The sequence below is a fragment of the Nansenia antarctica genome (genome assembly GCF_963989245.1).
Source record: "Nansenia antarctica genome assembly, chromosome: 16".
In the NCBI taxonomy this organism is placed as follows: Eukaryota; Metazoa; Chordata; class Actinopteri; order Argentiniformes; family Microstomatidae; genus Nansenia; species Nansenia antarctica.
This window is the reverse complement of record NC_137686.1, coordinates 1,807,515-1,834,731: the sequence shown is the minus strand read 5'-3', so window position 1 is coordinate 1,834,731 and position 27,217 is coordinate 1,807,515. Positions and strand designations below refer to the sequence as shown.

At 41.5% G+C, this 27,217-nt stretch overlaps 2 protein-coding genes across 5 annotated transcripts in view; both read right to left on the bottom strand.

The window, feature by feature from the left end:
* The window catches only part of st18 (ST18 C2H2C-type zinc finger transcription factor), a gene marked incomplete at both ends in the record, with an annotated part of 55,583 nt that extends 44,377 nt beyond the window's left edge, over positions 1-11,206 (bottom strand). Inside the window, 2 exons of the mRNA XM_080546539.1 lie at positions 9,986-10,145; positions 11,168-11,206. Coding sequence (XP_080402665.1) covers positions 9,986-10,145; positions 11,168-11,206 — 199 coding nt within the window. The remainder of the gene's footprint in view (positions 1-9,985; positions 10,146-11,167) is intronic.
* Positions 11,207-18,087: 6,881 nt separating this feature from the next.
* The window catches only part of rb1cc1 (RB1-inducible coiled-coil 1), a 42,009-nt gene continuing 32,879 nt past the window's right edge, over positions 18,088-27,217 (bottom strand). For 3 of the 4 annotated variants that reach the window (XM_080546683.1, XM_080546682.1, XM_080546685.1), the window contains exons 23-24: positions 19,667-19,737; positions 18,088-18,990 (exon numbers count right to left, since the gene is read on the bottom strand). In XM_080546683.1, coding sequence (XP_080402809.1) covers positions 18,913-18,990; positions 19,667-19,737 — 149 coding nt within the window. In that variant the 3' untranslated portion in view covers positions 18,088-18,912. The remainder of the gene's footprint in view (positions 18,991-19,666; positions 19,738-27,217) is intronic. The other variant, XM_080546684.1, reaches the window with a different exon arrangement.

Genomic DNA, 27,217 nt, shown 5'->3' with positions numbered 1-27,217 from the left:
GATGATTCGTTTTGGTTATTATCTATGTTATATTGTATTGGTTGTGTCTCTTTACCTTGTAGAAATGTCACTTCTCAAGATGGAATTGAAAACCATCTGAAAAGCTTGAGCCTGATGCAGTTGGTAATAGGAAGGCCTGGTGATTGGAATGGTATCGTAATGGCCTGTTTTTGTAACAGCTCTCCAATATCTGATCTCTGAAAATCTCTGAGATCACTGAAAACTCCGTCATAATACATGAAATGGTCAGCTAAATGTTAACTTACCTTAAGTGATAAAGACCAAAGAGGACTGCACAAAAATAACCACTGAAACAATATTAGAATTTCTACAAAGCCACTGAAGGGAACATTTTGACTACTTAAAGTACACTAATCCAATTACAGAATCCTTACCAACAAATGTTATGTCTGAAAAATATATTCAATCATAGGGCCTAAAGAAAGATCAGTAACAGCATTAATGAGCAGTCCTGACCATTTCTTACATGTCAGCCACAAGTTGTTACGCAAAAATCTTTATTAGTAAAAATGCATTAATTTTCTTCCAAACTAGAACAAATGCAATGTATCTATTCTTATGTATCCATCCTTAGCCCATGTATGCCTAGCCTTATGTATCCATCCTTAGCCCATGTATGCCTAGCCTTATGGATCCTGAGTAGCCTTATGTATCCTGAGTAGGCCAACTGGTAAATGATCAACTTTTCCAACATGACTTCTTCCCACTAAATCAATGGTTGCCCCGGATACCTTGGAGTACTGTGTCTCCTCAGAGTTTGTTCAAGTAGAACATTTGACCGTGTGTCACACCAAAGCCTAAAAAAAGCCTTACTAACTATATCTATAACTATAACTACATATACAACATTTATGTAATGCAACAGGATTTCAACAAATATCCATACAACTTGTGTCTTTGCTAGCTACTGTCTTCTAAAGTCATATATAGGCCACGTCCACAAGATGTAATAAACTGTTTCAACAACAGATTCACATGTTATTGTAGAAGTTTAAGTGCATTAGGGCTGGATATTCTTGTGTATACAGCTGTCACAGAGAAAGCCGCCCCCAACCTGACAATGCTTTGTCTCTATACACAATACTAACATGTGTTCCTCTAAGACTAGCTTATACTCACTACACAAACGCTAGGAGTTTAATTTAGGTAGACAGCATCTAATGTTATCTGGATGATCAAAAATAGGTCATGCTTCTTAAAAAGCAGTTTGAGCCATTTAATCTCCTCTGTAACTGTCTGTCACCCTGAGCAGAATCTGCACTCTTTATTTCCATTTTCTATGCTGCTTTTTAAGAACACTGACACATATCATAGCCAACAATCCTGTATTTATTAGAGAAACACTTTCTTGAGTAGAATAGTTCAATCTAATCAAAAATAACAAGCAATTATTAGCTCTATATTCCATATTGTATAGACAACTGTGCATAGACAACTCAGAGATGACCCATTAATACAAGTCCTATACTATACTGTACAATATAACTCACTATCATTGCAACGAGCAAAATAAGTAAACTTTGAAAAAACAACAGTACATTTAAGGCCTTTTCATGAAATCGAATGACAACATCAAACAACAGGAGCGACAGAAAATGCTTGTCCTTTGCAACCACGGTCCGAGCATAATGTCGATGACAAAAATCAACTAAACACTGACCACCACCACAGTATTAATATAAAAGAACTCTGACACAAACCTACTTCTGTGATCCACAAAGTTTGATTTCCTCCCAGTCTCTTGATGGCCGAGCTGGTGCTGTGGCTTTGAAAGGTAGTCCCCAGGAATATGACATACTGTGCCTTTGACAGCCTGGAGATAAGCACCTGCGTTCGGGTCCCTTTTTACGTCACACCTCCCCATTCACAGCCCTTCAATATGATGCACATTTGCACATCAACAGCAACCAACCCCCCTCCTCTTTCTACTCCCACATCCGCAAAACACACAAACAGGCGCACAAGAAGGCAGATGCATGCGTTCGCTTCTACACACACACACACACACTCACACTCACACTCACAGGCAGGCACACACACACGCAGGCACACACGCGCGAACGCACGCATGCACGCACGCACGAAGACACACAACCAAACACACACACACACACACACACGCGCGCACACACACACACACACACACACACACACACACACACTCACTGAGCATCATGCACAATCACACTCAATCACACACATACACACACACACACACACAGATTTATGTGTCTTTTTTGTCCTTTTTTAATTTTTTGTCCCCTTGTATTATGCTGCAGAAACTTTCACTTGCTTTGTCACAGGAGCAGGGGGAGCGGGGGGAGCGGGGGGCATATGCGCTCCCAAGCTTCCATATATCACTCATCATGCAAATGAGAGGGAATGTCACTCTTCGGCAGCAGATGGCCGGGCATGATAACAATGGCTCAACAGACCAGTTTCAATGTCTGCGACTTTATCGCTACGGCAACAACAACCAAAGTATATGTCATGAAAGCCGTGGTCTGTTAATTTGATTTTTTCTCTTTTTGTATGTTAGTACCTGTCTGTCTTCTTTATTTCTCCTCCACTATTGACTGATGAGGGAAAAAAATATATCTTTTGTCTGAAACCTTTCCTGTTACCGGGGGACTGGCTCTCAGTAAAAGAGCAGAGACATGGAAATTATTTTTGGTGACTAAGGAAGGCTGCTACCTAGCAGTTATTTAAGTAATTAGGTGTAATTCCTCCCTGTAGGCCATGTTAGGCTCCTGAGTTAGCTCATGCATTAGACAGGCCTGGGGAGAGAGAGAGAGAGAGAGAGAGAGAGAGAGAGAGAGAGAGAGAGAGAGAGAGAGAGAGAGAGGGAGAGAGAGAGAGAGAGAGAGAGAGGGAGAGAGAGAGAGAGAGGGAGAGAGAGAGAGGAGGGGGGAAGAAAGGAAGAAAGGGGGCCTCGAGACATCACAAATGCAGCTTACAAAAGCCCCCAGCCGCAGTGATGTCACCCCGCACGTCCTGCTGACTCCTGTTAATACAAGTTAATACAAGCCCCCCTGTAGCCCCCTGTAGCCCCCCTGTAGTAGAGAGTAAACAGTGGAAGCGTTTAGCAAACAGGGGCCAGATTACAATGACAAAGGCGAGCCACACTTCTGGGTGGAGCCTGGGGCAGAGGGAGTGTGTGTGTGTGGGGGGGGGTTGCATGGGGGTAGGGGGCCGTGGCTTAGTCTTCAAAATAAGTGATACCCATAAGGGGCCTCTTTAGAGATCCAAGCGTCCCCCCTCCCAGCTGATGGTAGGGGCCACCCAAACATGCTTATCTTTCGGTTATGCCCCCCCCCCCCTCAGTCTCCAGGGGCTGACGTGTGAACACAATGTGTAATAATGTATTTTCAGTGCTTTTTTTTTTTTTTTTTTTTTTTGGTCATCTGCGTATTTGGTTATGCAAGGCTTGGGACCGGGAGGATTGGGCCATATCATTACTTAAGGTTTGGCAGTTGATCATCACCTTGTTTAATACCTCATTTGAAAGTCTAATTTTGTAACTGTCTTCAAGAGCCATTTCATGGTACGTACTGAGCAGAGGAACTGGCAAAGACTGTTGTGTTCTTCCCTTTTTCTTTGGTTTCTTGCACTATTCACGCCTGATGACGGCTCGAACATATGAAAGCGGAGAGCTACTTTAATCTCTTTTAAGCACCTTATCAAATAATAAAAGCGTGTTCTTTCACAATCACAATGGGAAGGTACATATGCGTTTGTCCAAGAAAGTAGTGATTACCTCATGTAGTGATTACCTCATGTTCTGACCTATGGGAAGACAACGGGATGAGGAGAGGGACATGAAAACTAAACAAAAGCCTAAGGAGGATCAACTTAACTGAGGAGCAATCTGGACCAAATGAGAACAATCATATTGAACATAGTGTGGTAAGAACAAATTATAGCTTGGTTTCAGGCCAACATTGCAAAAAAATGCAATGTATTTTTCTTCAGCCCGACACAATCATGATTTGTACTTGATTAATCTGCAAAAAGGTTTATATCCCAGCCACCATGAACCATGAACTAGTGTTTTTTTGCTAAACTATTTCATCAACAGGAAATATGCGCATAACTGGGGTGAGTTAGTGGAGAAATGAAAGAGGAGTGGGTTGGATGAAATTACATGTCAGACAAGGGTTCACATTTAAAAACTCCTGTTCATGTTTGTAGAAAGTGTTTGATTGCATTTAGAAAAGTATTACAATGGGTCACATCTGTGTCTAAAAGCTTTTTGCATTCTGCTGCAAATTATGTAAGCAAAGCGAAATGTCAAAGCACCCCATTGTTTTTGAGCACCGTACATGCCTCTGTGAAACCTACACAAATACAATGTTTTCCAGAATTCTTCTAATACACTGTAAGTACAAAACTTTATCTTTTTATGAGATCAACCAGCAATTTAGCTTCCCCCTCTCTCCCCCAGTTCCAACGCTAGTAGTTCCAGTTTCCATTCAATACAACACAGTAGTCATGAATATTCATCATGCCATTGAACATGATAGAACTTTAATATCGACAATAAACTGAGGTTAATTTAAAATAAAATGCTTAAAAATTAGTCTCAAATAAGATGAACATGCAATCACCTCATTGTGGTGATAGTGCAAACCCCATATACTTATCCCACCGCCATTGTGCAGCCACTTGATGCCTTGTTCATCAGAGAAAGAGTCACATAAAAGGACTGAATTAAAATTTTAAAAAGTCAATTTGCATATGCAAATAGGAGCAACCAAACATAAGTACATGTTGTTGATATGGCTCCAGGATGTGTAACTATCTTTATGTTGATGTCAACAGACAGCGGAATATTACTTTGAAAATACAGTACAGTGTCATGGGGATCATTATCTTCACCGCATGTCACTAGAATTAGTAGATTAGTACTACCCAGAAATCCTCTTGAGGGTAACTGCTGTATAACTGTGGGCGACCTTACACTACATTCTAAAGGCACACTCCAACGCTTCATCAACCTCATTAAACTCATTGCATCTTTTCAGGTGCTACAGTGCTGCACAAGCTACATGAATAAGCTCCAGTACAACATCACCTGATCATCACCTGGTAATCTGTTCCTGAAAAGAGGATCACTATGATCCAGGTCCTTCCTGTATATCTCTTGATTTTCAAGTTTAGCAACATAACTGTTGGGAGTGTCTAGTTATCAGTTAGAAAACTATCTTTCTTTATGAACTTGAAAATATGAAGTAATTTCAGGATATTTAAGAGAGTTAGGTGGCAAACTCATTGAGGCTACTTTCTGGAACAACCCCCTGGAGAATTGGCAGGTGTCACAAGCTCTTGCAATGCATCCATTCATAACAACACTGTTGAATGAATGAATGAATGGACTTTATTGTCATTGCTACAGTACAGGTACCAAACAACGAAATTTAGGAGGGGTGGCTCCCCTGGTGTTAGGAAAGAAAAAAAAAAAAAGAAAAAAAAACTTTAAAAAAAAAATTCACAAGAAGGGAAGGAGCTGGTCTACATAAATAAAGGCCATGTACACAATCCACTGCACCACACTATACAGACAGACGACTAGGGTTGTCATACTGCACAATAATATTGTTTCACGTTATTTAAAGTGTCACAGTTTGCAGGCTTGAAATGTACACGTCTGTGCCTCAGCACCACACCTGTTTTTTTTTTTTCAGTCCAGTTTTTTCAGTTCAGTCCTGTTCCAACAGACGGAACCAAGGTTGGGTGTTATTGGAGTCCAAAAAGAAAGTCCTGCCATACTGACATATCATCAGAGTATGGACTGACTGACAGGAACATTGACTTTTTGCTTATCCAAGAGATGAGAGTCTAGTCTCAGAACCCATTTAGAAATAAGATTCCTTCTATTCTTTTTTTCTATTCACTGACTTCTCACTAAGATTGGTCTTGGTTTTGGCCTCCGTCTAATCTTTTCACATCTGAACTGGTCTTGGTCTCATATAAGGGTCTCAGAACAGTGTCTTTCACCATGTTTGGGTCTCCTTGGTCTGGCTCTCATAGAATCTGGTCTTGTCTGTCTCAAGGGATCTGGTCATGACTCTCTCTCCAACAGGCAAACAGACAAAGAGACAAATACACCCTCAAAGGCCCGGGGAGCAGTGTGTAGCACCACTGGGATGGACCGCCAAAAAGCGTGACCACAAACAATGGCGACAGGTGTGTCTGGCTTTTGTCAGGATGTCAGTGACGAGTCATAGATCAACTAGACGTGACGTGTAGTGTTCAGATGAATCTGACTCCCATGTCATAACCTCTGATGCGGCAGAACATCTGGAAGAGTCGGGTTGTTTGTGGTTTGGCTGGAAGGTCAGTATCGTCAATATTCCAATCATCCATCTTAAATCATGACACCCAGGGAGGCTGGCACAATATTCCACCTTGATACTTGTTCTTGGCTAAATCAACAAAGAACTGGAGTCCTTTCTGGCATGGTGGTCGGTGTTCTAATGCCCTCTACTCAGTGTGCATGACAGGCGTTGTTCGTCAGGACCATTCAGAGATATACACTTGAACATTGAAAAAATACAACTCCCATTAATGTGGTTTACAAGGTTCTGATTGCACCCAATGCAGGAAGCTTGCTGACGTGAATGAGAATGCAAATGCCCTTTGAGCAAAACAAAGAAATTGATTATGAAGTAAGTTTCTTCAGCACAAGTAGCTAGCTGTGAGTGATTAATGGGGTTGGTCATTGATTTCCTTTTGTTGAGATCTTTGTTAACTTTCTGGAGACACAATTATAATTTGTTTCCCAACAATAAATCCAATCTAGCTCCAGCAAATTACATTTCCAAATAGCCTCTTATTTTACATTTCAACATTTGGATATTTATCAAAAGGCGCTGCATGTAAATTATGTTTCTGTTTTTATGACTTCTTGTTTTTGATTTGATCATGTTTTCTACTAAACATTAGAAGGTGAGCATCTTGTGAGATTGAGGAGGGCTTTTTATAGACATTTGAATGACTTGTCAGTTGAACCATCATCATGCATCAATGGTTACATCTTCATATGCTCCCAACAAAAGGTGTACATCACATGCAACAACATTTTGATGAGGTATCTACCCAGCATATATATTTATTTTCTATTAGAATGATAGAGATTTCTGTTTATTTGTTCAAGGAACAGCCATTGTGTAGTTAAAAAAAAAAAAAAAGCATTACAAAACATTCTGAATTCTCTGTCCAATGTACTATCGATCATTTGCAAGTCAAATGTTAATGTTCCAAGTACTTTATCAAAAGGCTTTGCCTTATTCTTAAGATTTAGCACATTGAAAAACTTCCCCAGATCCAGACATTTATATACTTCCTGATTTCTCGCATCATCTCTCCAAGATAGTGATAATACGATTTCTGTGTTTTTCGCTGTTGAGAAACAAACTGGATTATGAACAGATCACTACATAAACAGCTTTCTAAAAGGAGGCAGCTATTTTAAAAGAGGCTGAAGAAATGCAAAGAGGGATTTAAATTTTAATTTGAATTTATTCCAGCAAGTGAAAGGTTCTTTTGAGAGGGGATTTCAGCAGAGATGATGGTATTTAAAAGTGATAAACAAGCATCTAAACCTCCAGTGAAAAACAGTCTGTTTTCTTCTTTCTAGTATAGGGGAGGAATTGGGCTTGCTATGGTCACATCCCCAAAAATATAAATAAGTAATAGTAGTAATTAAAATGTAAATAAGTTGGATGCATGGAGATATTGCAACTGATTGTATCATAAATCGGGTAATTAACTTAAGGTCTTGACACACCTTGATTCAAAATACACCACGTTTAGATATATGTCAAATAATGGGTCTATATTTGTGTAGCCTTGTATACTTTGCACAATATACTGCATGTATTGGTCTATTCTATAATCACTCAGGTAAACGACCTTGTTACAGTCCAGACAATGTCCAGACAATGACCTCTGACCTCACAGGGGAACTCCAGACCCATCATAAAGCAGAAGTGCATGCAAGAGGTCAATAGCATCTCTAACTTGGCTCTTGAATTTGACATCAAGTCTTATTCAGTGGGTGTAGAGTTTGAAAACGTAATTGTATCTCTTGGTGGGGGGATCAAGTCTGTGGTGGCCCACGTTCTCAGCTGGTCACGTAGACATGAAAGTTCAACATGGTACTTTTTTATTTATTTATGTGGAATTAGAATGTTTTACAATCAATTCATGCTCAAGATAAGCTATAGAATAGCTGTAGTCAGTCATGTACAGTACTTAGTTAGGTTAGACAGTCTTATGGCAGACCTCTGTGTAGGATTGGCTCTATAAAGCTACATTTTACTAGTTGACCACTCTACTAATGCAGAGGAACCTTGGGAGACAAAGAGTTACATCATTTTGTTGTACAGTTAATCCGATCATGGGCAGTGTTTGTGCATTTGCTATCTTCAGAAAATGCCAGCAAAGGAGCTAAGTAAACCCATTTTACAAGACACCCTCACAAGGATACAGTGCCAGTATCGGGATACAATTTCACACAGCAGCATGGCTCAGTCACGTAACCTAAGTAGGCTTAGGAAAATGGAGCACTACAAAGTGTTGCACTTTCTCCCTCTTCATGCTGCTTTTTGACAGACAAGAAAATTAATGGCCGACGAAGAGCAGTTTCTACTGTATATTCATCACTGAACAACAACAGGCCGTATTAGTTATAGCTTGTATAGCTAGTTGCTGAAAACAGGAGAGAGTGGAAGTGTTGCACCTGGCATTCTGCATTATAGCCTGGCAACACTCCTCCCTGATAATTACCCTGGACGCACAGTCATTGCAGGGTTGGGGCTGAAATAGGAACACTGTCCTTTGAGACAGACTGTTTTAGTGGCTATGCAGACGAGATCCTAAGTAGAGGCGCAGATGATAATGCCTTTGATGCTATTTACAGACCTTTACACACAAGGAGGTATATGGAACGCTTTTCAGCTGCTGGTGCCATATTGCCCTTTACAGGAAGTGGATTTGTCCAGAGGCAGATCATGCAAAGATTTGTGACTGAACTTACAATGAAAGCTGAGGATACCTTTTATGTGCTGTATCTGAGGGTAACAAGACAAGGTCAATATTGGGGAAAGTGGATCGAAAATCTGCTTCCATTGGCCTGAATAAACAGGAGGGCCAGTGTTGGTCATCCAAATTACTGCTCTGTTCTTACTCTGTCCACATAGGGGTGCATTTGTACAGTATGTGGAGCTTCTCTTTTAAAATGTGGATTCTTTCTGTATGTACAGTATGCTAAAATGCTAATATAACTGTAAGAATGGAGAGGTATACCGCTAGTTAGCCTCCATCTAAGATAGAATTGTGAGGCTTTTATTATCTACAACACTGGCTATTTGTAGGATGTAGTAGGATGTCATGAATTATAACATGACATGGTAGATGGAGCTCAGAAGGTATCAAAACAGTATTGTAATTGTAGGTATTGAAATGAACAAAATGGAGACTCAAAGTAAAAGTTTTGCCACATAAAAGTCACCCAGAAGCCACATTAGCATGTGAAAAGAATAAACAGGAGCATTCTCAGTTACACATTCCACCTGGCTCCTAACCAATGTCCTTGTCAGAAGTCCACCCACCGCAACTGGCTTACAGTGAAAGACCTCCTGGGGGCCGCGCTGACCATTCATTGGGTTCTCTCTTTTTCCCATGCACCTGTGACTGTTTTTGTGTTTGCTATTTTTTGCTTTGTCTTTTTCTGGCAACGCCGTATCATTGGAGACACACTTTCCCTCAAAAGGAATTCTCCTGCCCAACAATGTGGTTCGTTTGTTCACCAGATAGACGAGACGAGAGAGTCACATTGAAAAACAAGCCGCAATAATATTTAAAATGGCCCACACATCCAAAAAATAAGCAAGAGAGAAATAGAAGTGTTTGAAATGTGAAAGAAGTAAAAGGGGGTACTTGTTCCATCTTGGTTGCTTGCCTTTTTGCAGAGACTCACAGGTGCAGTTGGAGAGGTTCTCCTCCCTGCTCTCCTCGGACGGCTCATCCGGCTCCTCCATGGTCCTGGACCTCTGAGAGCTGATTTTCCATTTTCCAAAGGACTTTGCGACAATCGCTTTGTCCGCTCCTTTCATTGTTTTCTGTAAAACACATTTACAGCATGACTTCCCAGGTTTATCCCTCTTGTGAGCCATCTGCCCCCTTTTCTGGCTCCCAATAAACCTGGGCTCATCTTTTCCCAAGCCCAAAGTAAGAGAGAATTAGGGCATTGTGTGCATATGCATTCTCTTAAGCTTTCCAAAAAAATGTCCTGATTGCCCTGGCATATTTTTTTAGACGGCTTGGACATTGTTTTTGCTTGACATTTTGCAATCCTGTATGAGGAGAGAAGCTTGCTCGCAACTGTGTGAAACAATAGCTTAAAAAGTAAACAGTAGATAAAAACTGGGGGGGAAAACAAATTCAAATTTCAAATTTAATCCAACTTAAAGAAAATAAAAATAGCACATTATGCCCTAATTGAGTGCTGTACAGTCCACAAATACTATTACAAGGCCGATCAGGATTAGCTGTGGAACATACCTAGTTATCTATAGCTGAGTGCCAAGACTGCTAGCAGTGGGCAACTAAATTTCAAAAGCTGGCAAATCCAGTTGTCTACTAAATACAGAAAGTACTTAAATCCACAGCTAACACAAGAAAAAGACGGATAAAGGGGGCTCTGCATATCACCCAAAAGCTTGTGCACTTTTCAGAATCACTGGCTAGGTTAAACAAATATGCTAAGTAGAGATCAAAACAATCCTTTGATCTGCAGCCTAGTTTCCAGAGGAATGGCTTGGCTGTTGTAGTAAATAACTTGTATAAATCTGAACCATAAAGTGCCAGGGAAACATAGGCAAATACCTTGTGGTTAGGAAATAGATCAGATAAAAAGCATATAACTATTGTATTTTAGCTGTAGTATACTATACTGTACCATGGTCTGTATGCATTAGCCTATATGGCAAGGCTACAGTACATGATGACTGCACTGTACTGTACATTATAGTATAGAGTATATCAAATAGATTTGCACTCAAATATGACAAGTAGCCTAGTGGACTATTGAATCAGATTCTACCTCATTCTATTTTGTATTGGGGGAAAAAAAATCTCCTACCTCCAGCATCCCAGTCAGGTCACACACAGTGTAAAACATTGTGTTCAAACTTCATACAAAAGAGGCTTGAAGAATTAGAATGCAGAAGCTATGCAACTTGCTGACTAACTTTGCCCTCTGTTTTGATCGAGCACACAAAGAAAAACGCTGTCCATTCAAAACGGACAGCATAACTCTTTTCAGAGAGGGGAGGGGGGGGGGGGGGGTGAACAAACGAGGCCATGTCCTGAGCCACAGTCAGTCTCGCAGCCGGCCGGACGGTGAGGGCCCACAGGGCCTGGGACCGGCTGACACCACACACTCAGAACCAACACAGGGCAACTTTTGTGCAAACTATCCTCTTCTCAAAACCTTAGTTTTTCTCTCTCCCCCCCCCCCCCACCCACCCAACTTGGACAGTGTGCTTTTCAGTTCAACAGCTGGCTTTGACGCTTACCTCTGATGCTTTTTCTTTCTTGTCTTTTCTTTTTTGGGAACATAAACATGTCTGTGGACTTTCTAGGAGCTGTGACAATGAACAAATGAGCAAATGTTTTGGGATGAACAGGATAGACAGTGGAAATCCTGATTTGAAAATATACAGTATGTAGGCCTCTACAGTGATATGTAGGCCTACACAGTGAATGAATGAATGGTCTTTATTGTCATTAATACAGTACAGGTACCAAACAACGAAATTTGGGAGGGGGGGGGGCTCCCCTGGTGCTAGGAAAAAAAAAGAAAAGAAAAAAAAGAAGGGAAAAGAGCTGGTTTACATAAATAAAGGCTATGTACACTATCCACTATACTATACTGTACAAATAAAACACTGTGCTGTACTCTATGCTATGCTATACCTATTCTAACATTTCCTATCTCTGAACCTTATGTACCCGAGGGTTGTCATATTGCACATAGTGTTATTGCACATTCATTTAAAGTGTCGCAGTTTGCAGGCTTGAAATGTTCACAGTTGTGTTTCAGTGTTGCACTTGATTTCAATCTAGTAGCTGCCATCAAATTGTCTAGAGTGATCTCAGGGTAGCAGGCAATAGCATCCTGATTGTGTAGTAGCATGTAGCTTTCTGGGGATCAATTGTAACAATAACATTACAGACAAAAAATTACTTGAACAGAATCTACTATTAAAGTAAATAGCCTACAAATGATTGTAAACTCTAATGTAGCGAGCTAGCTTGCCAGTGTGAGGTAGCATAGTGCCATGCCATGTCTGTTGATGTAGCATGTAATAACACACCAACCAAAATGTTAGCTAGGCTAGTTGTATATATTTTTTTATATTCATGCATTACCTTTGAGGACATTCCTCCTATATAGGCCTACTGTAGTTGACTTCCTTTGACCTGTGCTACCTACTTCATTCATGAAACATTCCCCCAAAAATAAATAAAACCGGGACACAATTCCTCAAAAGCTTATTTGAAGTTACATACCTGTTACAAAGCATAACCTCTTAACCAACCTCATGTTTTGTTTTCAAATCCTATCTGCCTATCTGAGGTTCGTCCAAAAAGTCAATTAGATTTTTTTTTGGGCCCAGAATAGTCAATATTTGATGGTTGTCCAAAAACATCAAAATATGACAAAAATGGCATGAAACCAGTGAGGGATTGTGTAGCTATGTGGCTACAAAGTTAGGGGAGTGGGAGAAACAACAGGAAATGTTTGTGTAATGTGAAGAGGTGCAAGTATTCCACTATTGGAGGGACAATTGATATTATTGTTACCGTAAAGGCCTGCAAAGTTCACTGGCATCTATCATATCCTCAGATATCTCATCCTACAGCAGATAATCTTGATTATACTGAACCCTGGAAATGAGAAGAAAGAAAGAACACAACACAACACAACATATCCTACACCCGTCTGCTTCAGATGCTTGCTGTACGGAGCTAAAACCTGGAGGTGAATGGCATCGCTCTGTATCAACTTGTTAGATGGCAGCCTCTGTGGTGAAGTGGTGAGAGCGACACATATGCATTATTGAAGGGAATTGTGAAATGACAGATCCCGGGTGTGATACCGAGGGAATGACTAACTAATAGGAGGGGTGCTTCAGGCTGTTAGCTTCTGAAAAAGCATTCTGCACGTTACTTTGTCTTGTCAATCAGACTCCTGGAGAGGAAGAGGTGACCGATAATTTGAATTAATTATTTTCTTATTGCACACATGTTAATTAATGTCAACGAATGTCTTTTAATAACTTATCATGAGAAGGACAATATTCAGATGATCAAACTGACACTCTGTCTGGGTGCCTACATACCCTGATTAATTAGTCGTCATAAACCATTATGGATAATGTGTTTTATGGACATAGTGCCGTTAACCCCACACGTCATTGGATACTTCAATAGCGTTAGATGAGACAAAGTACCGTTGATTAACGTTGTGCCTATACTGTAGAACAGAGAGTGCCTATTTGTCATTTCATCGCAAATACCGCTTTAAACAGTGAGACGAATCCCGAATCCCAATCTCCTCTGAAATGTCAATGAGGATAGGGACAGAAACATCTCAGACGAGAACAGAAAACAACAAGAAGTTCTAACAAGGAAAAGCCTGCCAGGTGGCGAACTGGCTGCACCAACAGAACGCACAATCTGTCTGCTTCTCCTTCCAAACCACTGACAGCTGCCATCACCAGCCTCACACACACTTGCACTCAGTGGCTCCTCATCTCCCTGCCCATCCCTCTTTAGTGTTTCCTGCTAACCTCCCCAGACAGGGTCACCAGGCCCCCCGGAGCCCCCGTCTGTAGGCCTGCTGGCCCCCCGGAGCCCCCGTCTGTAGGCCTGCTGGCCCCCTGGAGACCTGCCTATCTGGAGGTTTCACCCAGGTTCCCTTATGAGACCAGGAACACTAGGACCATGGCTTGGATATGCAAACACTGCTTCTATTCTAAAATGACTCTGAAAATGTCATGTAATGTTGAGGGAATGTGAAGTGTTTGGACTTTTCTATGGGATGTGCTTCATTTCTCAGTAGTTTCTAAGTAATCCCATGGCCACGTGGATGACACAACTAACATCCTATCGTTGCTGTTAGGCAATAAACCTAAATGTTGCATCGCAAATTTGTTGTACCACAACAATGTAACATTGTGGTAGAATCAACGAGTTTGAATTCCAATTCAACATGAATTGGATTTATGATTTGCAGAGAATGTACCCCTTGGATGTTCATTTTCGTAAAAAAAAGAATAAATGCTATACAATCCAAAACACAGAGAGAAAAGCGGCAAACCCAGCAGAACCAGCAGACCCAGCAGAGGTCTCACATGCACTGCTCACTACAGATCTAGCATTGCAACTAAGGCTAAAAATAAATCCTGGCAAAGTTATTCTGATCTCTTATTGGTCCCATAGTTTGATGTCACATTTGCATTCCCCTCCACGTAAACATTTCATTCTTGTCCTCCTGCAGTAACAATGAGACTTGAGTGACTTTGGCAGCAGATTTTGGATCGGTGCTCCTGAATCCACCAGTGTATGTTATCAGCAGGTAAACAAGCTTCCCAACAAAGCCATAATGGAACTGCGAGCAGCATAAAGAGGCTCATCTCAGAAGCTATACAACCCATCAAAGCTGGTGTCATTTCCTCAACTGCAGCTGGAAAAAATGCATGGCTGTTAGTTACAGTTTAAATCGGTCTATTTTCAGACTCTCCGAAAACTATTCGTATTGATTATTTACTTGTCAGTAAGCAGCCAGATTACCTAAATAAAACAACAGCTTTTTTATGTTTACTGGGTTTGTTTTTGGAGGAGGAAATGGAAAATGGTGTCATGCACTGAAATCAATGGGATTTGTGGTGTTTTGGTATTTGAATAATTATTCTCAATTGCAAATGAAATAGTTCACTCAATATTTGAGAGGATTACTTACAAATCTTAAGTGAATGTGAAAATGACTTGGGCAGCCCTTTAACATGGAGTTATTTGTCATACATTCTGCACTCCAGATATAAATCTTGTTAACCACACATGTTGGTATTTCTAACTGAACTTTCCCCTTATTTGCCGTAGGGCACGGCACAGCTACTCAGCCAAACCTACACACTCTTTCTTCCCAGAGAGTGAAGGAGCCCCAAAGCTTCATTTCTCATATGGTGAATTATCTCTATTGCGGTAATTAGCAACAAAACCATGCGATCAGATGGATGGAAGACGATTTCCAGTAAGAATCCAGTAAATAGCACTGTTTTAATTCAGAATTATCCATATTTATGTGGATATGTGTTACTAATAGTGATATTATGTTTTTTTCATGTGGGAAGAAAATGTAAGATCCAGATATTCCTTCTTCCCCCATATTTCTCAGACATTTCATCACACATTAAATCTGCCTGTCTGGGGTTCTGTACTGAACCAGGAGTGAAAGGGTGAGAAAAGGGACAATAAAGGATAAGATATGAGACATGTCTGTTTGATCATCGTTGTGTGTAGGTGAAGTTCTGTACTTGGTCTCCTGACAGCAGATGTATAACCTAATCTTCTTCTCTCACCCCATTCTCAGGCATGAATAGAGGGAGATGTGATGGCATTAAGTCGATTTACTCCTTGGTTTGCAGTTTCAGCCTTAATGCCACTGGTTCTTCTTCTTCGACAGACTCGTTTAATTTTTGATTTTCAAACATAAGAGTGCTATAATGCGCTCCCATTCATTTTCATTTATCAAATTTTTTTGGGGTTTGTGCATATATTTATTCCATGAATAATACTTTGTTTATTTGCGGGCCTCATCTCGCATAGTGTCAAAGATGTGAGGAAATACTTCCGTATGATCTTGAAATAGAGAAAGATATGAGCATCACAAAAGGCAGAACCTAAGACACCATGCATGACATTCTTTGTGTCATATCTTTCATATAACCGTTTTCATATTACAAATACACTACAACTCTGTAAACCTTCTTTGAGTGTTTCAAACATCTGATGACAAGAAAATGAAAAGCGCTTTGAGCTTCAACCATTTCAAAGCAACAGTATTTATTATCCCTTACCTTTTCCATAGATCTCTGTTCCTCTATGAGTAGAATTGAGGAGAGATCCGTCTGTCAATTCAACTTGTAGCCCTTGTGCATTAATGCATGCTGATCTATAACAGACAATGCTATGCTACTGTGATTTATTTTTTTAAGCTGCTGGGAGGTCACAAAATCTACGATTTGGGAGAATCTTGTCAGGTTCCAGGACAATAGACTGCTATTCATCACGGCTATATACATGTTACACTTATTTATTTATTGACCACCATTCATCCAAGGTTAGCATGGCATGAAAACAACGGTTTTCAGTTACTGAGAGTCCCGGATTCACAGTGTAGACAGCCATACATAAACTAAAGGATTAGTCATAAAACGTAATTATCTTCAATTCCAAAAACAGAGAAGGTTCTCTCTAAATTCCAATATGACTATTGACAGTTTTCTATCTTAATGATGCATGTAACAATCCAATCTCTATACATTTTTCATACCACTGTCAAATCTTTTATTGTATTATAATCCTAAAAATTCCTATTCTGTAATGAACTGAATAGTGGACACCAACCACCTACTGCCTCCTTTCCTTCAAATCTCCTCAGAATAAATACTGTCATCACAATATTCAGACACTGACAACATTCCTGATAGCACTGTTTGGTTTCAAGGGCTTCTCGCATATCTTTTTTTGCATGTACAGTAGCTCCCTTCTGAAACGTTGACTTGAATAAAAGGTTTTGGCTGTCAGCTATAGGCAATATGCTGAGACAAGTTCTGAGGAAGGTACTGTATCAGTCTCCAACTAACATTGTGATGTTAAGTAGTTTGAAAACAGACACTGTTGTTGGGTGAAGCTCGCCTGAGACAACACACAGCAATGCTAAATCCCATTTAGTCAGATGAGAGTGACTCCCGGCAGCACGGAGCACAGTGGGGGGTTGTAAACATTTACACTAAGAGCCTGTCCAGTGCACATGCTTGTCGCTTGCCAGCCACCTCGGTATCGAATGTTGTGCTGCATATTTAGTCATTCAGGCCTGTCCCGAAATTGTAGGGAATCACACCATCAATTTTATGAAGGAGCCATCCAAATGTGACAACAGGCTTATGCTAAACGGAGAAAATAGAGCTAAACATTGTTAAAACACCCCTAGCCCCACATGGTAGAGAGCGCTATGCAGAGAGGCTGCGATGCTCCCCGCTGTGAACTGGGAAAGTGATGTTGGTGCTTCCTCCTCCACGAGGGCCGCACCGTTCTTTGGTCCCGGTTCGAAGCCTTTTTGAAGTCTGTTTCTGCCAGCACGTGCCAACACTGCCACATTCACTACTGCTTCACCCAAAAGCAGAAATTCTAAATCAAATGACAATGACTTCAACACTGATTTGTCAACCTAATTTCTCGATCTTGAACTGCTTATTCAAACCTTTAAATCGGTCATGCTTTAGAAAAGAAAACATCCACATACTGTATATGCCTCTTACAGAAATGAAAAGCAACTAAGTGTTTTTTTTTTGTTCTCAAAATAATCAATGTATACCCTAAGTAGTAAGTAGTAGGCCTGCAAGGTACATCTCAAATCAAAGGGTCTTGAAGTGAGTATTCATTTGAGTATTTCCTGAAAAGCCAACAAGCCTGGTCTCAGCCTGGTCTCAGCCTGGTCTCAGCCTGGTCTCAGCCTGGTCTCAGCCTGGCAGGTGGTCCTGCTGTAGTGAATGAGCTGCTTGTCCTCTAGCTGGAGAAGTGCTGTGTTCCCAGGAGCATTCCAAAGGCACACAGGGAGGGACATGATGATTTACATAAAGCAGCTTCCCCTGCAGTCCTCACAGGCAGCTATATTGGCTTTATTTCTGATGCAACATTCTGGTAGAGGAGGTGTTGTCAAATGCAACTCTATCTGAGCAGTATAGTATAAAGCAGAACATGTTTGGGATCAATCCTTTATTGTTTCAAAACTCTAGATTCTTTTACAATACAGTCATTTATTGTTACTTGTGTGATTTTGTGGGCAATGTACAATGTCATCCAATAATGAAACACGGTCACAAACAAAGTATTCCTTTCTACATATCAATATTCTATGATAAGAGGGAAGTTTTGTGCTGTTGTAGTCTTTTTATTTTATTTTTGACAGCGCAATTCCTTCCCTTTTGAATCAACAAAAGCGTTTTTTTGAAAGTGCATTTCAAGGATTGCAATGACGACTGCTTTTATCAGTCGGCCAAAATGTACATTTCAGTATTAACAGAGGGCCATACTGCGTCGTGAGTAACAAACAGCATTAACTACATTTCCAACTACAACATTTATCTGAATAAGTAAATCAAAGAAAATATATCAATATGCATGCCATGAACATTCCTCTGTAAACATCTATAATAAATGTATATTTTCATTTGAATGATGTTGATAATGATACAGTATTTTCCACAAAAGGACAAATGCTGATAATGATAAGAACTAATATATAACATCCAAATACTTTTTGTTCAATTTACACACAGGTATAATGGCTTTCTGCCACAGTGTTTAGGGCCATGCCCTAATAAAAGTAATAGCATTTGGTCCACAATAACAAACCTTCTGGATTAAAAACTAAACAAAACAGGGAAGATGGGATTTTGAACTGAAAGCCCAAATAGCATGATTATGATCTTCTTTCTTTTCATTTTCAAGTTGATAAAGAGAATTATGAAGTGAAGATTCTATTTAAAACTTGATGGAATATAAACATACATTTTAGCTCAAAACTTGGGTGTATTATACTTTCTTGTTCCATGGTACAGCTTTCACTCTGTAGAACTTGGTGCCCAGAGGAACTTTGAAGCGGTTTTGAGCCTAGAACACAACACCAGCCCTGTTAACTATGAGCTGAATCACACATACAACACAATCATTTCAACAATCAACTCTTGTACTATAAACATGAAGTTGCCATATTTTGAACTCTATTATCGATAGATCTTGACCAATAGTGATTATTTTACATTTATCAATGACACATCTATCTTAAAAAGGGCCACTTTTTAACCTCATTAATTATCCTCTCCAACACCGCAGATATGTCTAGCCATCTGAAAACAGACCACTTTTGCTTAAAGGTATTAAGGAGTTAACTCTGTATGATAACCCTTATTAAGGAGTTATCCCTGTATGATACCCCTTATTAAGGAGTTAACCCTTTATGATAACCCTTATTAAGGAGTGAACCCTGTATGATCTTGGTGGTCATCTTTCCTTACTTCAGTGACTTTCTAAAACTGCAGCCACAATTTAAAAAAAAAAGTCTTAAAAAAAAGTATTGTATTGGTTTAAAACGACCCCTGATTATTCTATATTTCCTTATTCACCTAGGCACTGGTAGTGTGCTGTGATGTGAGATGATGACTATGAGGTTAGAAATGGGGAAGTTGAGAACCCTGGAGATTAACTCCAGTTTGGTTTCACACACACACATCCAACAGGGGTTGCGATGATAAACCTCCTATGCTATACACACAATCTAACACATTACCTTTTTTGCCTGGCAATATTCCTTCTCCATCACTTTACCAAGAACCCACGGTCGCCTGGAGGCCCCTGATGCTGGAGGAAACACACCCCTCAGTCAGTACTCAATACATCACAACAGACTCCACATACTCTGAGATCAACATATTCACCAGTATCTAGTCAGAGTAGGTCAATGGTAAAAGGACTGCACTCAGTGTGCGAATTAAATCACGGTGTGCGGGGGAGCCCAGGGATTAAAGCAAAAAAAAATAAAAAATCTCCTGACGTAAAAAAAAATTTCTGGCCAAATCGGGGCCGGTGGCTTTCCGTGCGCACAGCGCGTGTGCGATTTTCCGTTCTACGTTCTAATGCTTTGACTTTTCTTTCGAAAAATGTGAACACATTTCCGCGTTGTCGAAAATCAATGACACATCGCTAGTCAACTAACACAGCTTGTTTTGTGAGCCTGCTAACAATGTAAAGTAGTGTTCTAGTTAACTAGGTAGCAGTCCAATCCATTTCGCTGCAGTATTTTGGCTTGACTAGCGAGTTTGTGTTGTGATTCTCAACAACGTAGTTTCACCCTTTTCCATAGTTTTGAATAATAAATGTGTGGACTGACGATGTATCGCAGCCTAACTTATTCTAATAATTATTTAACATAGTTTTATTCTGATAATGATTCCCCCCTCCTCCCAGACTTACAAGGTCACATTATTATTGGATTGGTTGTTTGGTGCCGGGTGAAGTTAGCTAAACATTTAACCTGCTAGCTAGCAAGAGAAACATCATGTCACTCTCCAAAGGTCTAAAGAGGAAAGTTGACGGTGAAAACAGGGCATTTAAAGAGGAATGGAAAGCGAACTATACGTTCATCCTACCTGGTTTCATCAATGCACAGCCATTGTGTGAGACTCGCATTTTCCGTGCTCACAATGAATGTTCCCTTCCACCTATACATGCGAGTCGTCCTTTTCGTCAATGAATGTGATAAAGACGGACTAGAGGAATCGATTGGTGCATAAAAACCTTGAGAACTGCCGGATTAAAGTGACGTCCATAATAATAATAAATAATAATAATACATTAGACTTATAGCGCTTTTCTAGACACTCGAAGACGTCCATATCACCAGATAGCCAACAAATAGTGACCGATGGGAGATGCCAGTTTTCTCATTAAGTGAGATTTAATAGCCTAATATTATTTTTTCTATTTTTAATGAATGGCTCATTGTAATTATTATCCCTAGTAATGTAGCGTGTTTGCTCTGTCATTAAATGTTTTTCAGGAGCATATAGGCTAAGCGGATTCAGTTTTTTTTTTTTTGCGCCGATTTAGTTGTCAATGTTTTTCATAAAATTAAACTGCATTTGCTTTGTTACTGTTCACATGTGTGGTGCAGTCACATTCACATAGCCTATAAGTAAACATTAAGTTTGAATTATTTACTGAGCTGGCGTTACTTTTTTCAAACCACACACCGCATGTCGGCTATTTCAGCACCACGCATTGTCCACCTACTTCTCACTATGAGGCGTTCAGCGTCAGTGCACCCCGCTCTGTTACTGTCGCATAGTTGTAGCCAATAAAGGCCTATATGTAGGCTATATATAGGCTATTATACATCATTTACTGTATATACCTAATACCAACATCAAAATAGATTGTATGCCTCTACAAATCATATTACACCAGGTAAAATGCGTCACAACTTGGAATAAATCCATCGCAATTTGGAATATTTTAGAGCTCCCCTAAAATTTCACAAACCATGTTTCCAGGGGAGCTCATGTCACCACTAGGGGAGCTATAGCTCCCCGAGCTCCCCCTTATTTCGCACCCTGACTGCACTTATATAGCGCCTTTATCCAAAGCTCTTTACAACGGCCTCTCATTCACCCATTCACACACCAATGGCGGCAAGCTGCCATGCAAGGCGCCGGCCCGCTCACAGGGAGCAATTTGGGGTTCAGTGTCTTGCCCAAGGACAGTTCGACATGTGGCCAGCTGGGGCTCGATCCGCCGATCTGCCAACCTTGCGATCATTAGACGGCGGCTCTACCTCCAGCGCCACAGCCGCCCCATGACAGTAGGTTAAGTCCATATTCGCACGACGTAACATAACATAGTGACAACATGATAACTTCTACAATATTTTCAGGGTGAGCCATCGATGGCAAATAGAAGGCAGTGTAATGTAGAGCTGGATTTTTACAAGGTTTCGGTGCTTTTCTTTTTTTTTAAATGATGTCCTATGCACCAGTCTCACCAAGTCAGTTTCCTGTATGTGTGAATATACTTGGCAATAAAAAGAATTGTGATTCTGAAGTGCACCACCTTGTTTCATGTTTTGTAACAGTGCGACATTGTGCCCCTTGCATGGGTAACAGTACTTGGTGAAGTGTGCCTTGCATGGGTAACAGTACTTGGTGAAGTGTGCCTTGCATGGGTAACAGTACTTGGTGAAGTGTGCCTTGCATGGGTAACAGTACTTGGTAGGGATGTCCCGATCCCATTTTTTCACTACCGATACCGATACCTGGGCTTCAGGTATCTGTGATACCGATATCAATCCGATATTTGTATTTATTGTTTTACTCCTGAATAATAACAAATACTTCCCCAGTATAGTCCACAACAACAGTTGGCTATTAAAGACTGCCAGCCTTTATTCAAGCAACAAAAACAGTACTCTGCAGTACTCAGTGACCAACTGGTTTAAAGTTAAAACAATTTAAACTTTTAGTGCCTTCATGTTTTTATTCTATTTATCTTCTCTTACAAATGGCAAATCAATTATAGCACCATTTTTAAAAGTGTAGCCTAGAGACGCCCGCTGGTGAGACCAGAAACCAGTCGCAGAATCGAAGGGGTGTCAACAATATCAACAATATCTGCTTTTCGTTTTTTTCATAACAGGCAACTTGGAAGTTTTAAAGTACCACTCGATATAATATACAACAGTTTAACGATCACTAAATACTTATAATCTGTGGGTTGGATTCACTGTTGCCAGAGGCTACCGGTAAGTGATACCTGGCTTGTAAACATAGTGTAGCAACCCTGTTCATTAATGTTCATTAATGCTTGAGTTCATGTTCATGTTCGCACTGTTACTGTGTTGTGTGCCAATGCACCTCTGTGATTGGTGGAGGTCACGGGGGGGGGGGGGGGGCATTATGACATTGTCAGACTCATTACACACAGGTAGCTACTAGCCAACTCTCATGCCTGTGACCACTGACTACTACTGTTGTCATCACGTGAGTGACACGCCGGATCGCGAGCCCCAGATCACTGCCTATTTTTTTTCTGGTGCGATCTGCGATCCAGCATTCAGGACCAATATCGCGGCGATATGCGATATCAATATCGGGACATCCCTAGTACTTGGTGATGTGTGCCTTGCATGGGTAACAGTACAGGTGAAGTGTGCCTTGCATGGGTAACAGTAATTGGTGAAGTGTGCCTTGCATGGGTAACAGTAATTGGTGAAGTGTGCCTTGCATGGGTAACAGTAATAGGTGAAGTGTGCCTTGCATGGGTAACAGTAATTGGTGAAGTGTGCCCCTTGCCGTGGAATGACAAGACCAGTTAGTTTACCAACAACCTAGACCAGTAGTTCACTGGCTAGCTCATCTAATAGGTAGCGAACATTAGCATCTAAGCTATCTCTCTGCTGCTAGACATGCCTGCAGATTTTAACCCAGGACATTTGCACAGTTAGCACATTAATAACAGCCCTGTATTAAGCAAGCACTTACTTAAAAAGTATGTGATGAACAGTTACCTGATAATTGCGTATTCGTTAAACTGCTGTTTCTTTTAGATTCACTGAATCAACTCACTGTGTCATTTAGTACCAGTTAGAAAATGTGTCGAAGTGGGAAGAACACAATCATTTCTACTTGAAGGCTTATTGATAATTATTTAGTCAGACTGTGTAAAGCAAATAGTTCCAAAGTCTGGGTAGCTAAATGAGTTTGGAAAGAGACCCGTTTGTCCTGTGTAGATGATATTTCTCTCGAAATGTGTAGTAAGCGTGCAGCCATAGCCTCTTTGGAACCAAACAGCCCACAATTCAAGTGCTTCGTCTCGATCAAACTCTGGTCTCTTTTTGGTAACTGAATACCACCCCACACAATGCAGGTGGGTATCAAAGTGTCATTTCTTGTGTGCTCTCCGACGCAATTCATAAACGCATTGGTGTCCAATAGGTTAGGGGTTTAAGCTTTCCAAAAAAGTCAATTGAAATAAATTAACCAAAATGATACGAACTCCTGTGATTATAATGAAATTGAATAATTTATTCTCACAGAAAGCAGGGGTGTTTATTCTCACGGTAATTACATTGCATTTGTCTCATTAACCGACGTAATTGCAAGAGTAGGCCAGTACAGAATGACGTGTTCACCGAACACCACACAGTTAGGGTGACTGTAGGCCTAATTTAACTGCAATAAAGTACTTTTCCATTTCTGTTACTCTCCATCCTTGATCTTGCCCTATCTATTTAGCAGTGACCCACTGTGTGTTGGTGACTTTCACCAGTTGTGACTTAAACAGTGTGTCATTAAACAGTGTGTCATTAAACAGTGTGTCATTAATTCCTATTAAAATCAGGGACCTTACCAAGACATGAGTATTCATTTTGAAATGACATGACCTATTATCTTTGCAAATGCAATCTTTGAGGACTCAATTAAACTTTCAGAGTAACTTGATGAAAAAATGTCTGCATCTGAGCACATGTTAGGAAGGTCACAGTAAGGAGTGTGTAGAAATGTTCAAATAGGTCTTCTCTGTTTTTTGTTTTAGTTTTTTTGATATATAAATGACTGAACATTTTAGAATGTTTCATTCATTTTGAAAGTGTCCAGCAGGCAACGAAACGTGAATATTTTGGAAGCGGGTGTAGACTTTCTATAGGCACAGTATATGAAACATCCTATGGTAATCAGTGGTAGACATGATGACTGAAAACAGCCTATTTGTCAGAGACAGAGCCTTGTCATTACGCTGTGAGAACAACTATGAATGAATGAATGGTCTTTATTGTCATTAATATAGTACAGGTACCATACAACGAAATTTGTGAGGGGGGGCTCCCCTGGTGCTAGGAATAAAATACTAAAAACAAGAAGGGAAAAGAGCTGGTTTACATAAATAAAGGCTATATACACTATCCACTATACTATACTATACAAATAAAACACTGTGCTGTACTCTATGCTATGCTATAAATATCCTAACATTTCCTATCTCTGAACCTTGTGTGCACGAGGGTTGTCATATTGCACATAGTATTATTGCACATTCATTTAAAGTGTCGCAGTTTGCAGGTTTGAAATGTTCACAGTTGTGTTTCAGTATTGCACTTGATTACAATCTAGTAGCTGCCATCAAATTGTCTAGATTGTCCAGGGCCTAGAACCTAGGTCTTTGCTGTGTTCAGGGCCTGAATGGCCCTAGGGTAGAAGCTGAGCTTCAGTCTATTTGTCCTTGCGGACATGGTCCTGAACCGCCTGCCCGAGGGCAGCCGAACAAAGTGTTCGTTCCCAGGGTGGGATGGGTCTCTGGAGATCTTGGAGGCCTTCCTGAGGCAGCGCGTGTTGTACAGCTCTTCCAGAGAGGGGAGGGGGGCGCCGATGATCTTCTGGGCCGATCTCACGACTCTCTGTAGCGCTTTCCTCTCTGCGGCTGTGCAGCTGGAGAACCACACGCAGATGCAGTAGGTGAGGATGCTCTCCACTGTGCAGCGGTAGAAGGTCACAAGCAGCTCCTGTTTGAGGTGGTATTTCCTGAGGACTCTCAGGAAGTAGAGCCGCTGTTGTGCCTTCTTGATGATGGCTGCTGTGTTGGTCTTCCAGGACAGGTCATCCTGAATGTGCACCCCCAGGAATCGGAGGGTTGAGACTCTCTCCACTCTCTGAGGGCTGTGGAGGTGTGGGAGCCAACCCGCACCCTCTGGGGGCGGTCAGACAGGAAGTCCTTGATCCATGCACAGATGGAGTGTGATAGTCCCAGGTCTAGTAGTTTGGTCACTAGCCTGTCTGGAAGGATGGTGTTGAAGGCAGAGCTGAAGTCCACAAAGAGCAGTCTCGCGTAGCTGTTCCCCCTCTCCAGGTAGGATAGAGTGGAGTGGAGAGTCGTCGCGATGGCGTCCTCTGTGGACCTGTGGGCTCTGTAGGCGAACTGGTATGGATCCAGGTTGGGCGGGAGGCGTGTGACTATGTGGGCCCGGACCAGTTTCTCGAAGCACTTCATGATGATTGGTGTGAGTGCCACCGGGCGGTAGTCGTTTAGGCAGCTCACTGTGCTTTTCTTCGGGACTGGGATGATTGTTGAGGTTTTCAGGCAGGGTGGGATGGTGGCCTGGGACAGGGACTGGTTGAAGATGTTGGTGAAAACCCCAGCCAGCTGGTCGGCGCAGTCCCTCAGCACCCGTCCCAGTACGCCATCCGGCCCTGAGGCTTTTCTGGGGTCCACCGCCTTCAGCACGCGTCTCACTTCATGCTCTGTAAGGGTGAGGCTGCTGAGAGCTGGAGAGAGTGGTGTTTGTGTTGTGGTTACCTCCGTTCGCCTCTCGTCGAACCGGGCGTAGAAGGTGTTCAGCTCTTCCGCCAGCAGGGGGTCGTCCTCTGCGGCTGTGAGCCTGTTGGCTCTGAAGTTTGTCATGTGCTGAACCCCCTACCACACCCGCCTGGAGTCGTTGCTCAGGAAGCATTCCTCAATCTTCTCTCTGTGGTCTGCCTTGGCCTCCCGGATGCCACGGTTTAGGTTGGCCCTGTTTGTGCTGTACAGCAGTGTGTCCTTCGCTGAGAAGGCGTTGTCCCTCTCCTTGAGCAGTTTTCGGACCTTCTCAGTCATCCATGGCTTCGTGTTGGGGTAGACCCGGACACGTTTGTCCACGGTGGCTGAGTTGGTGCAGTTCACTATGTGGTTCAGAACCGACGACGTGAACTGTTCCAGGTCCTCATGCTCATATTCCTGCCATGAGGTGTCATTCAGGCAGATCTGCAGTGGAGCGGACCCTGCTGGCCAGGTTCTGACAGTCTTAGTGGTGATGGGAGCACTTTTCCTCATGGGAGTGTAGGCTGGGATCAGGAGGATGGACACGTGGTCAGACATGCCTAGATGAGCTAGCGGTCTAGCCTTGTAAGCAAGCTTGATGTTGGTGTATACCTTGTCCAGTGTGTTATCTCCTCTTGTTGCACATTTAACATGCTGATAGAACTTGGGTAGTACTACCTTCAGGTCAGCATGATTGAAATCCCCCGCGATGATGTGGACTGCTTGAGGATCTGCGCTCTGTCTACCACTGATGACGTCATATAGCCGCGCTAATGCTAAGCTAGCATTGTATACAGCTGTTATGTACACCGCGTTGAATTCCCTCGGGAGGTATGTGGGTCGGCATTTAACAGTCAAGTATTCCAGGTCTGGGGAGCAGTGGCTACTTACAGTTTTTGTGTTTAAGCACCAGCTGTCCTTCGTAGATATGATCAGGCCACCCCCGCGCGTCTTCTCGCTAAGCAGCGTCCGGTCGGCACGGTGTAAAGTGCGGCCT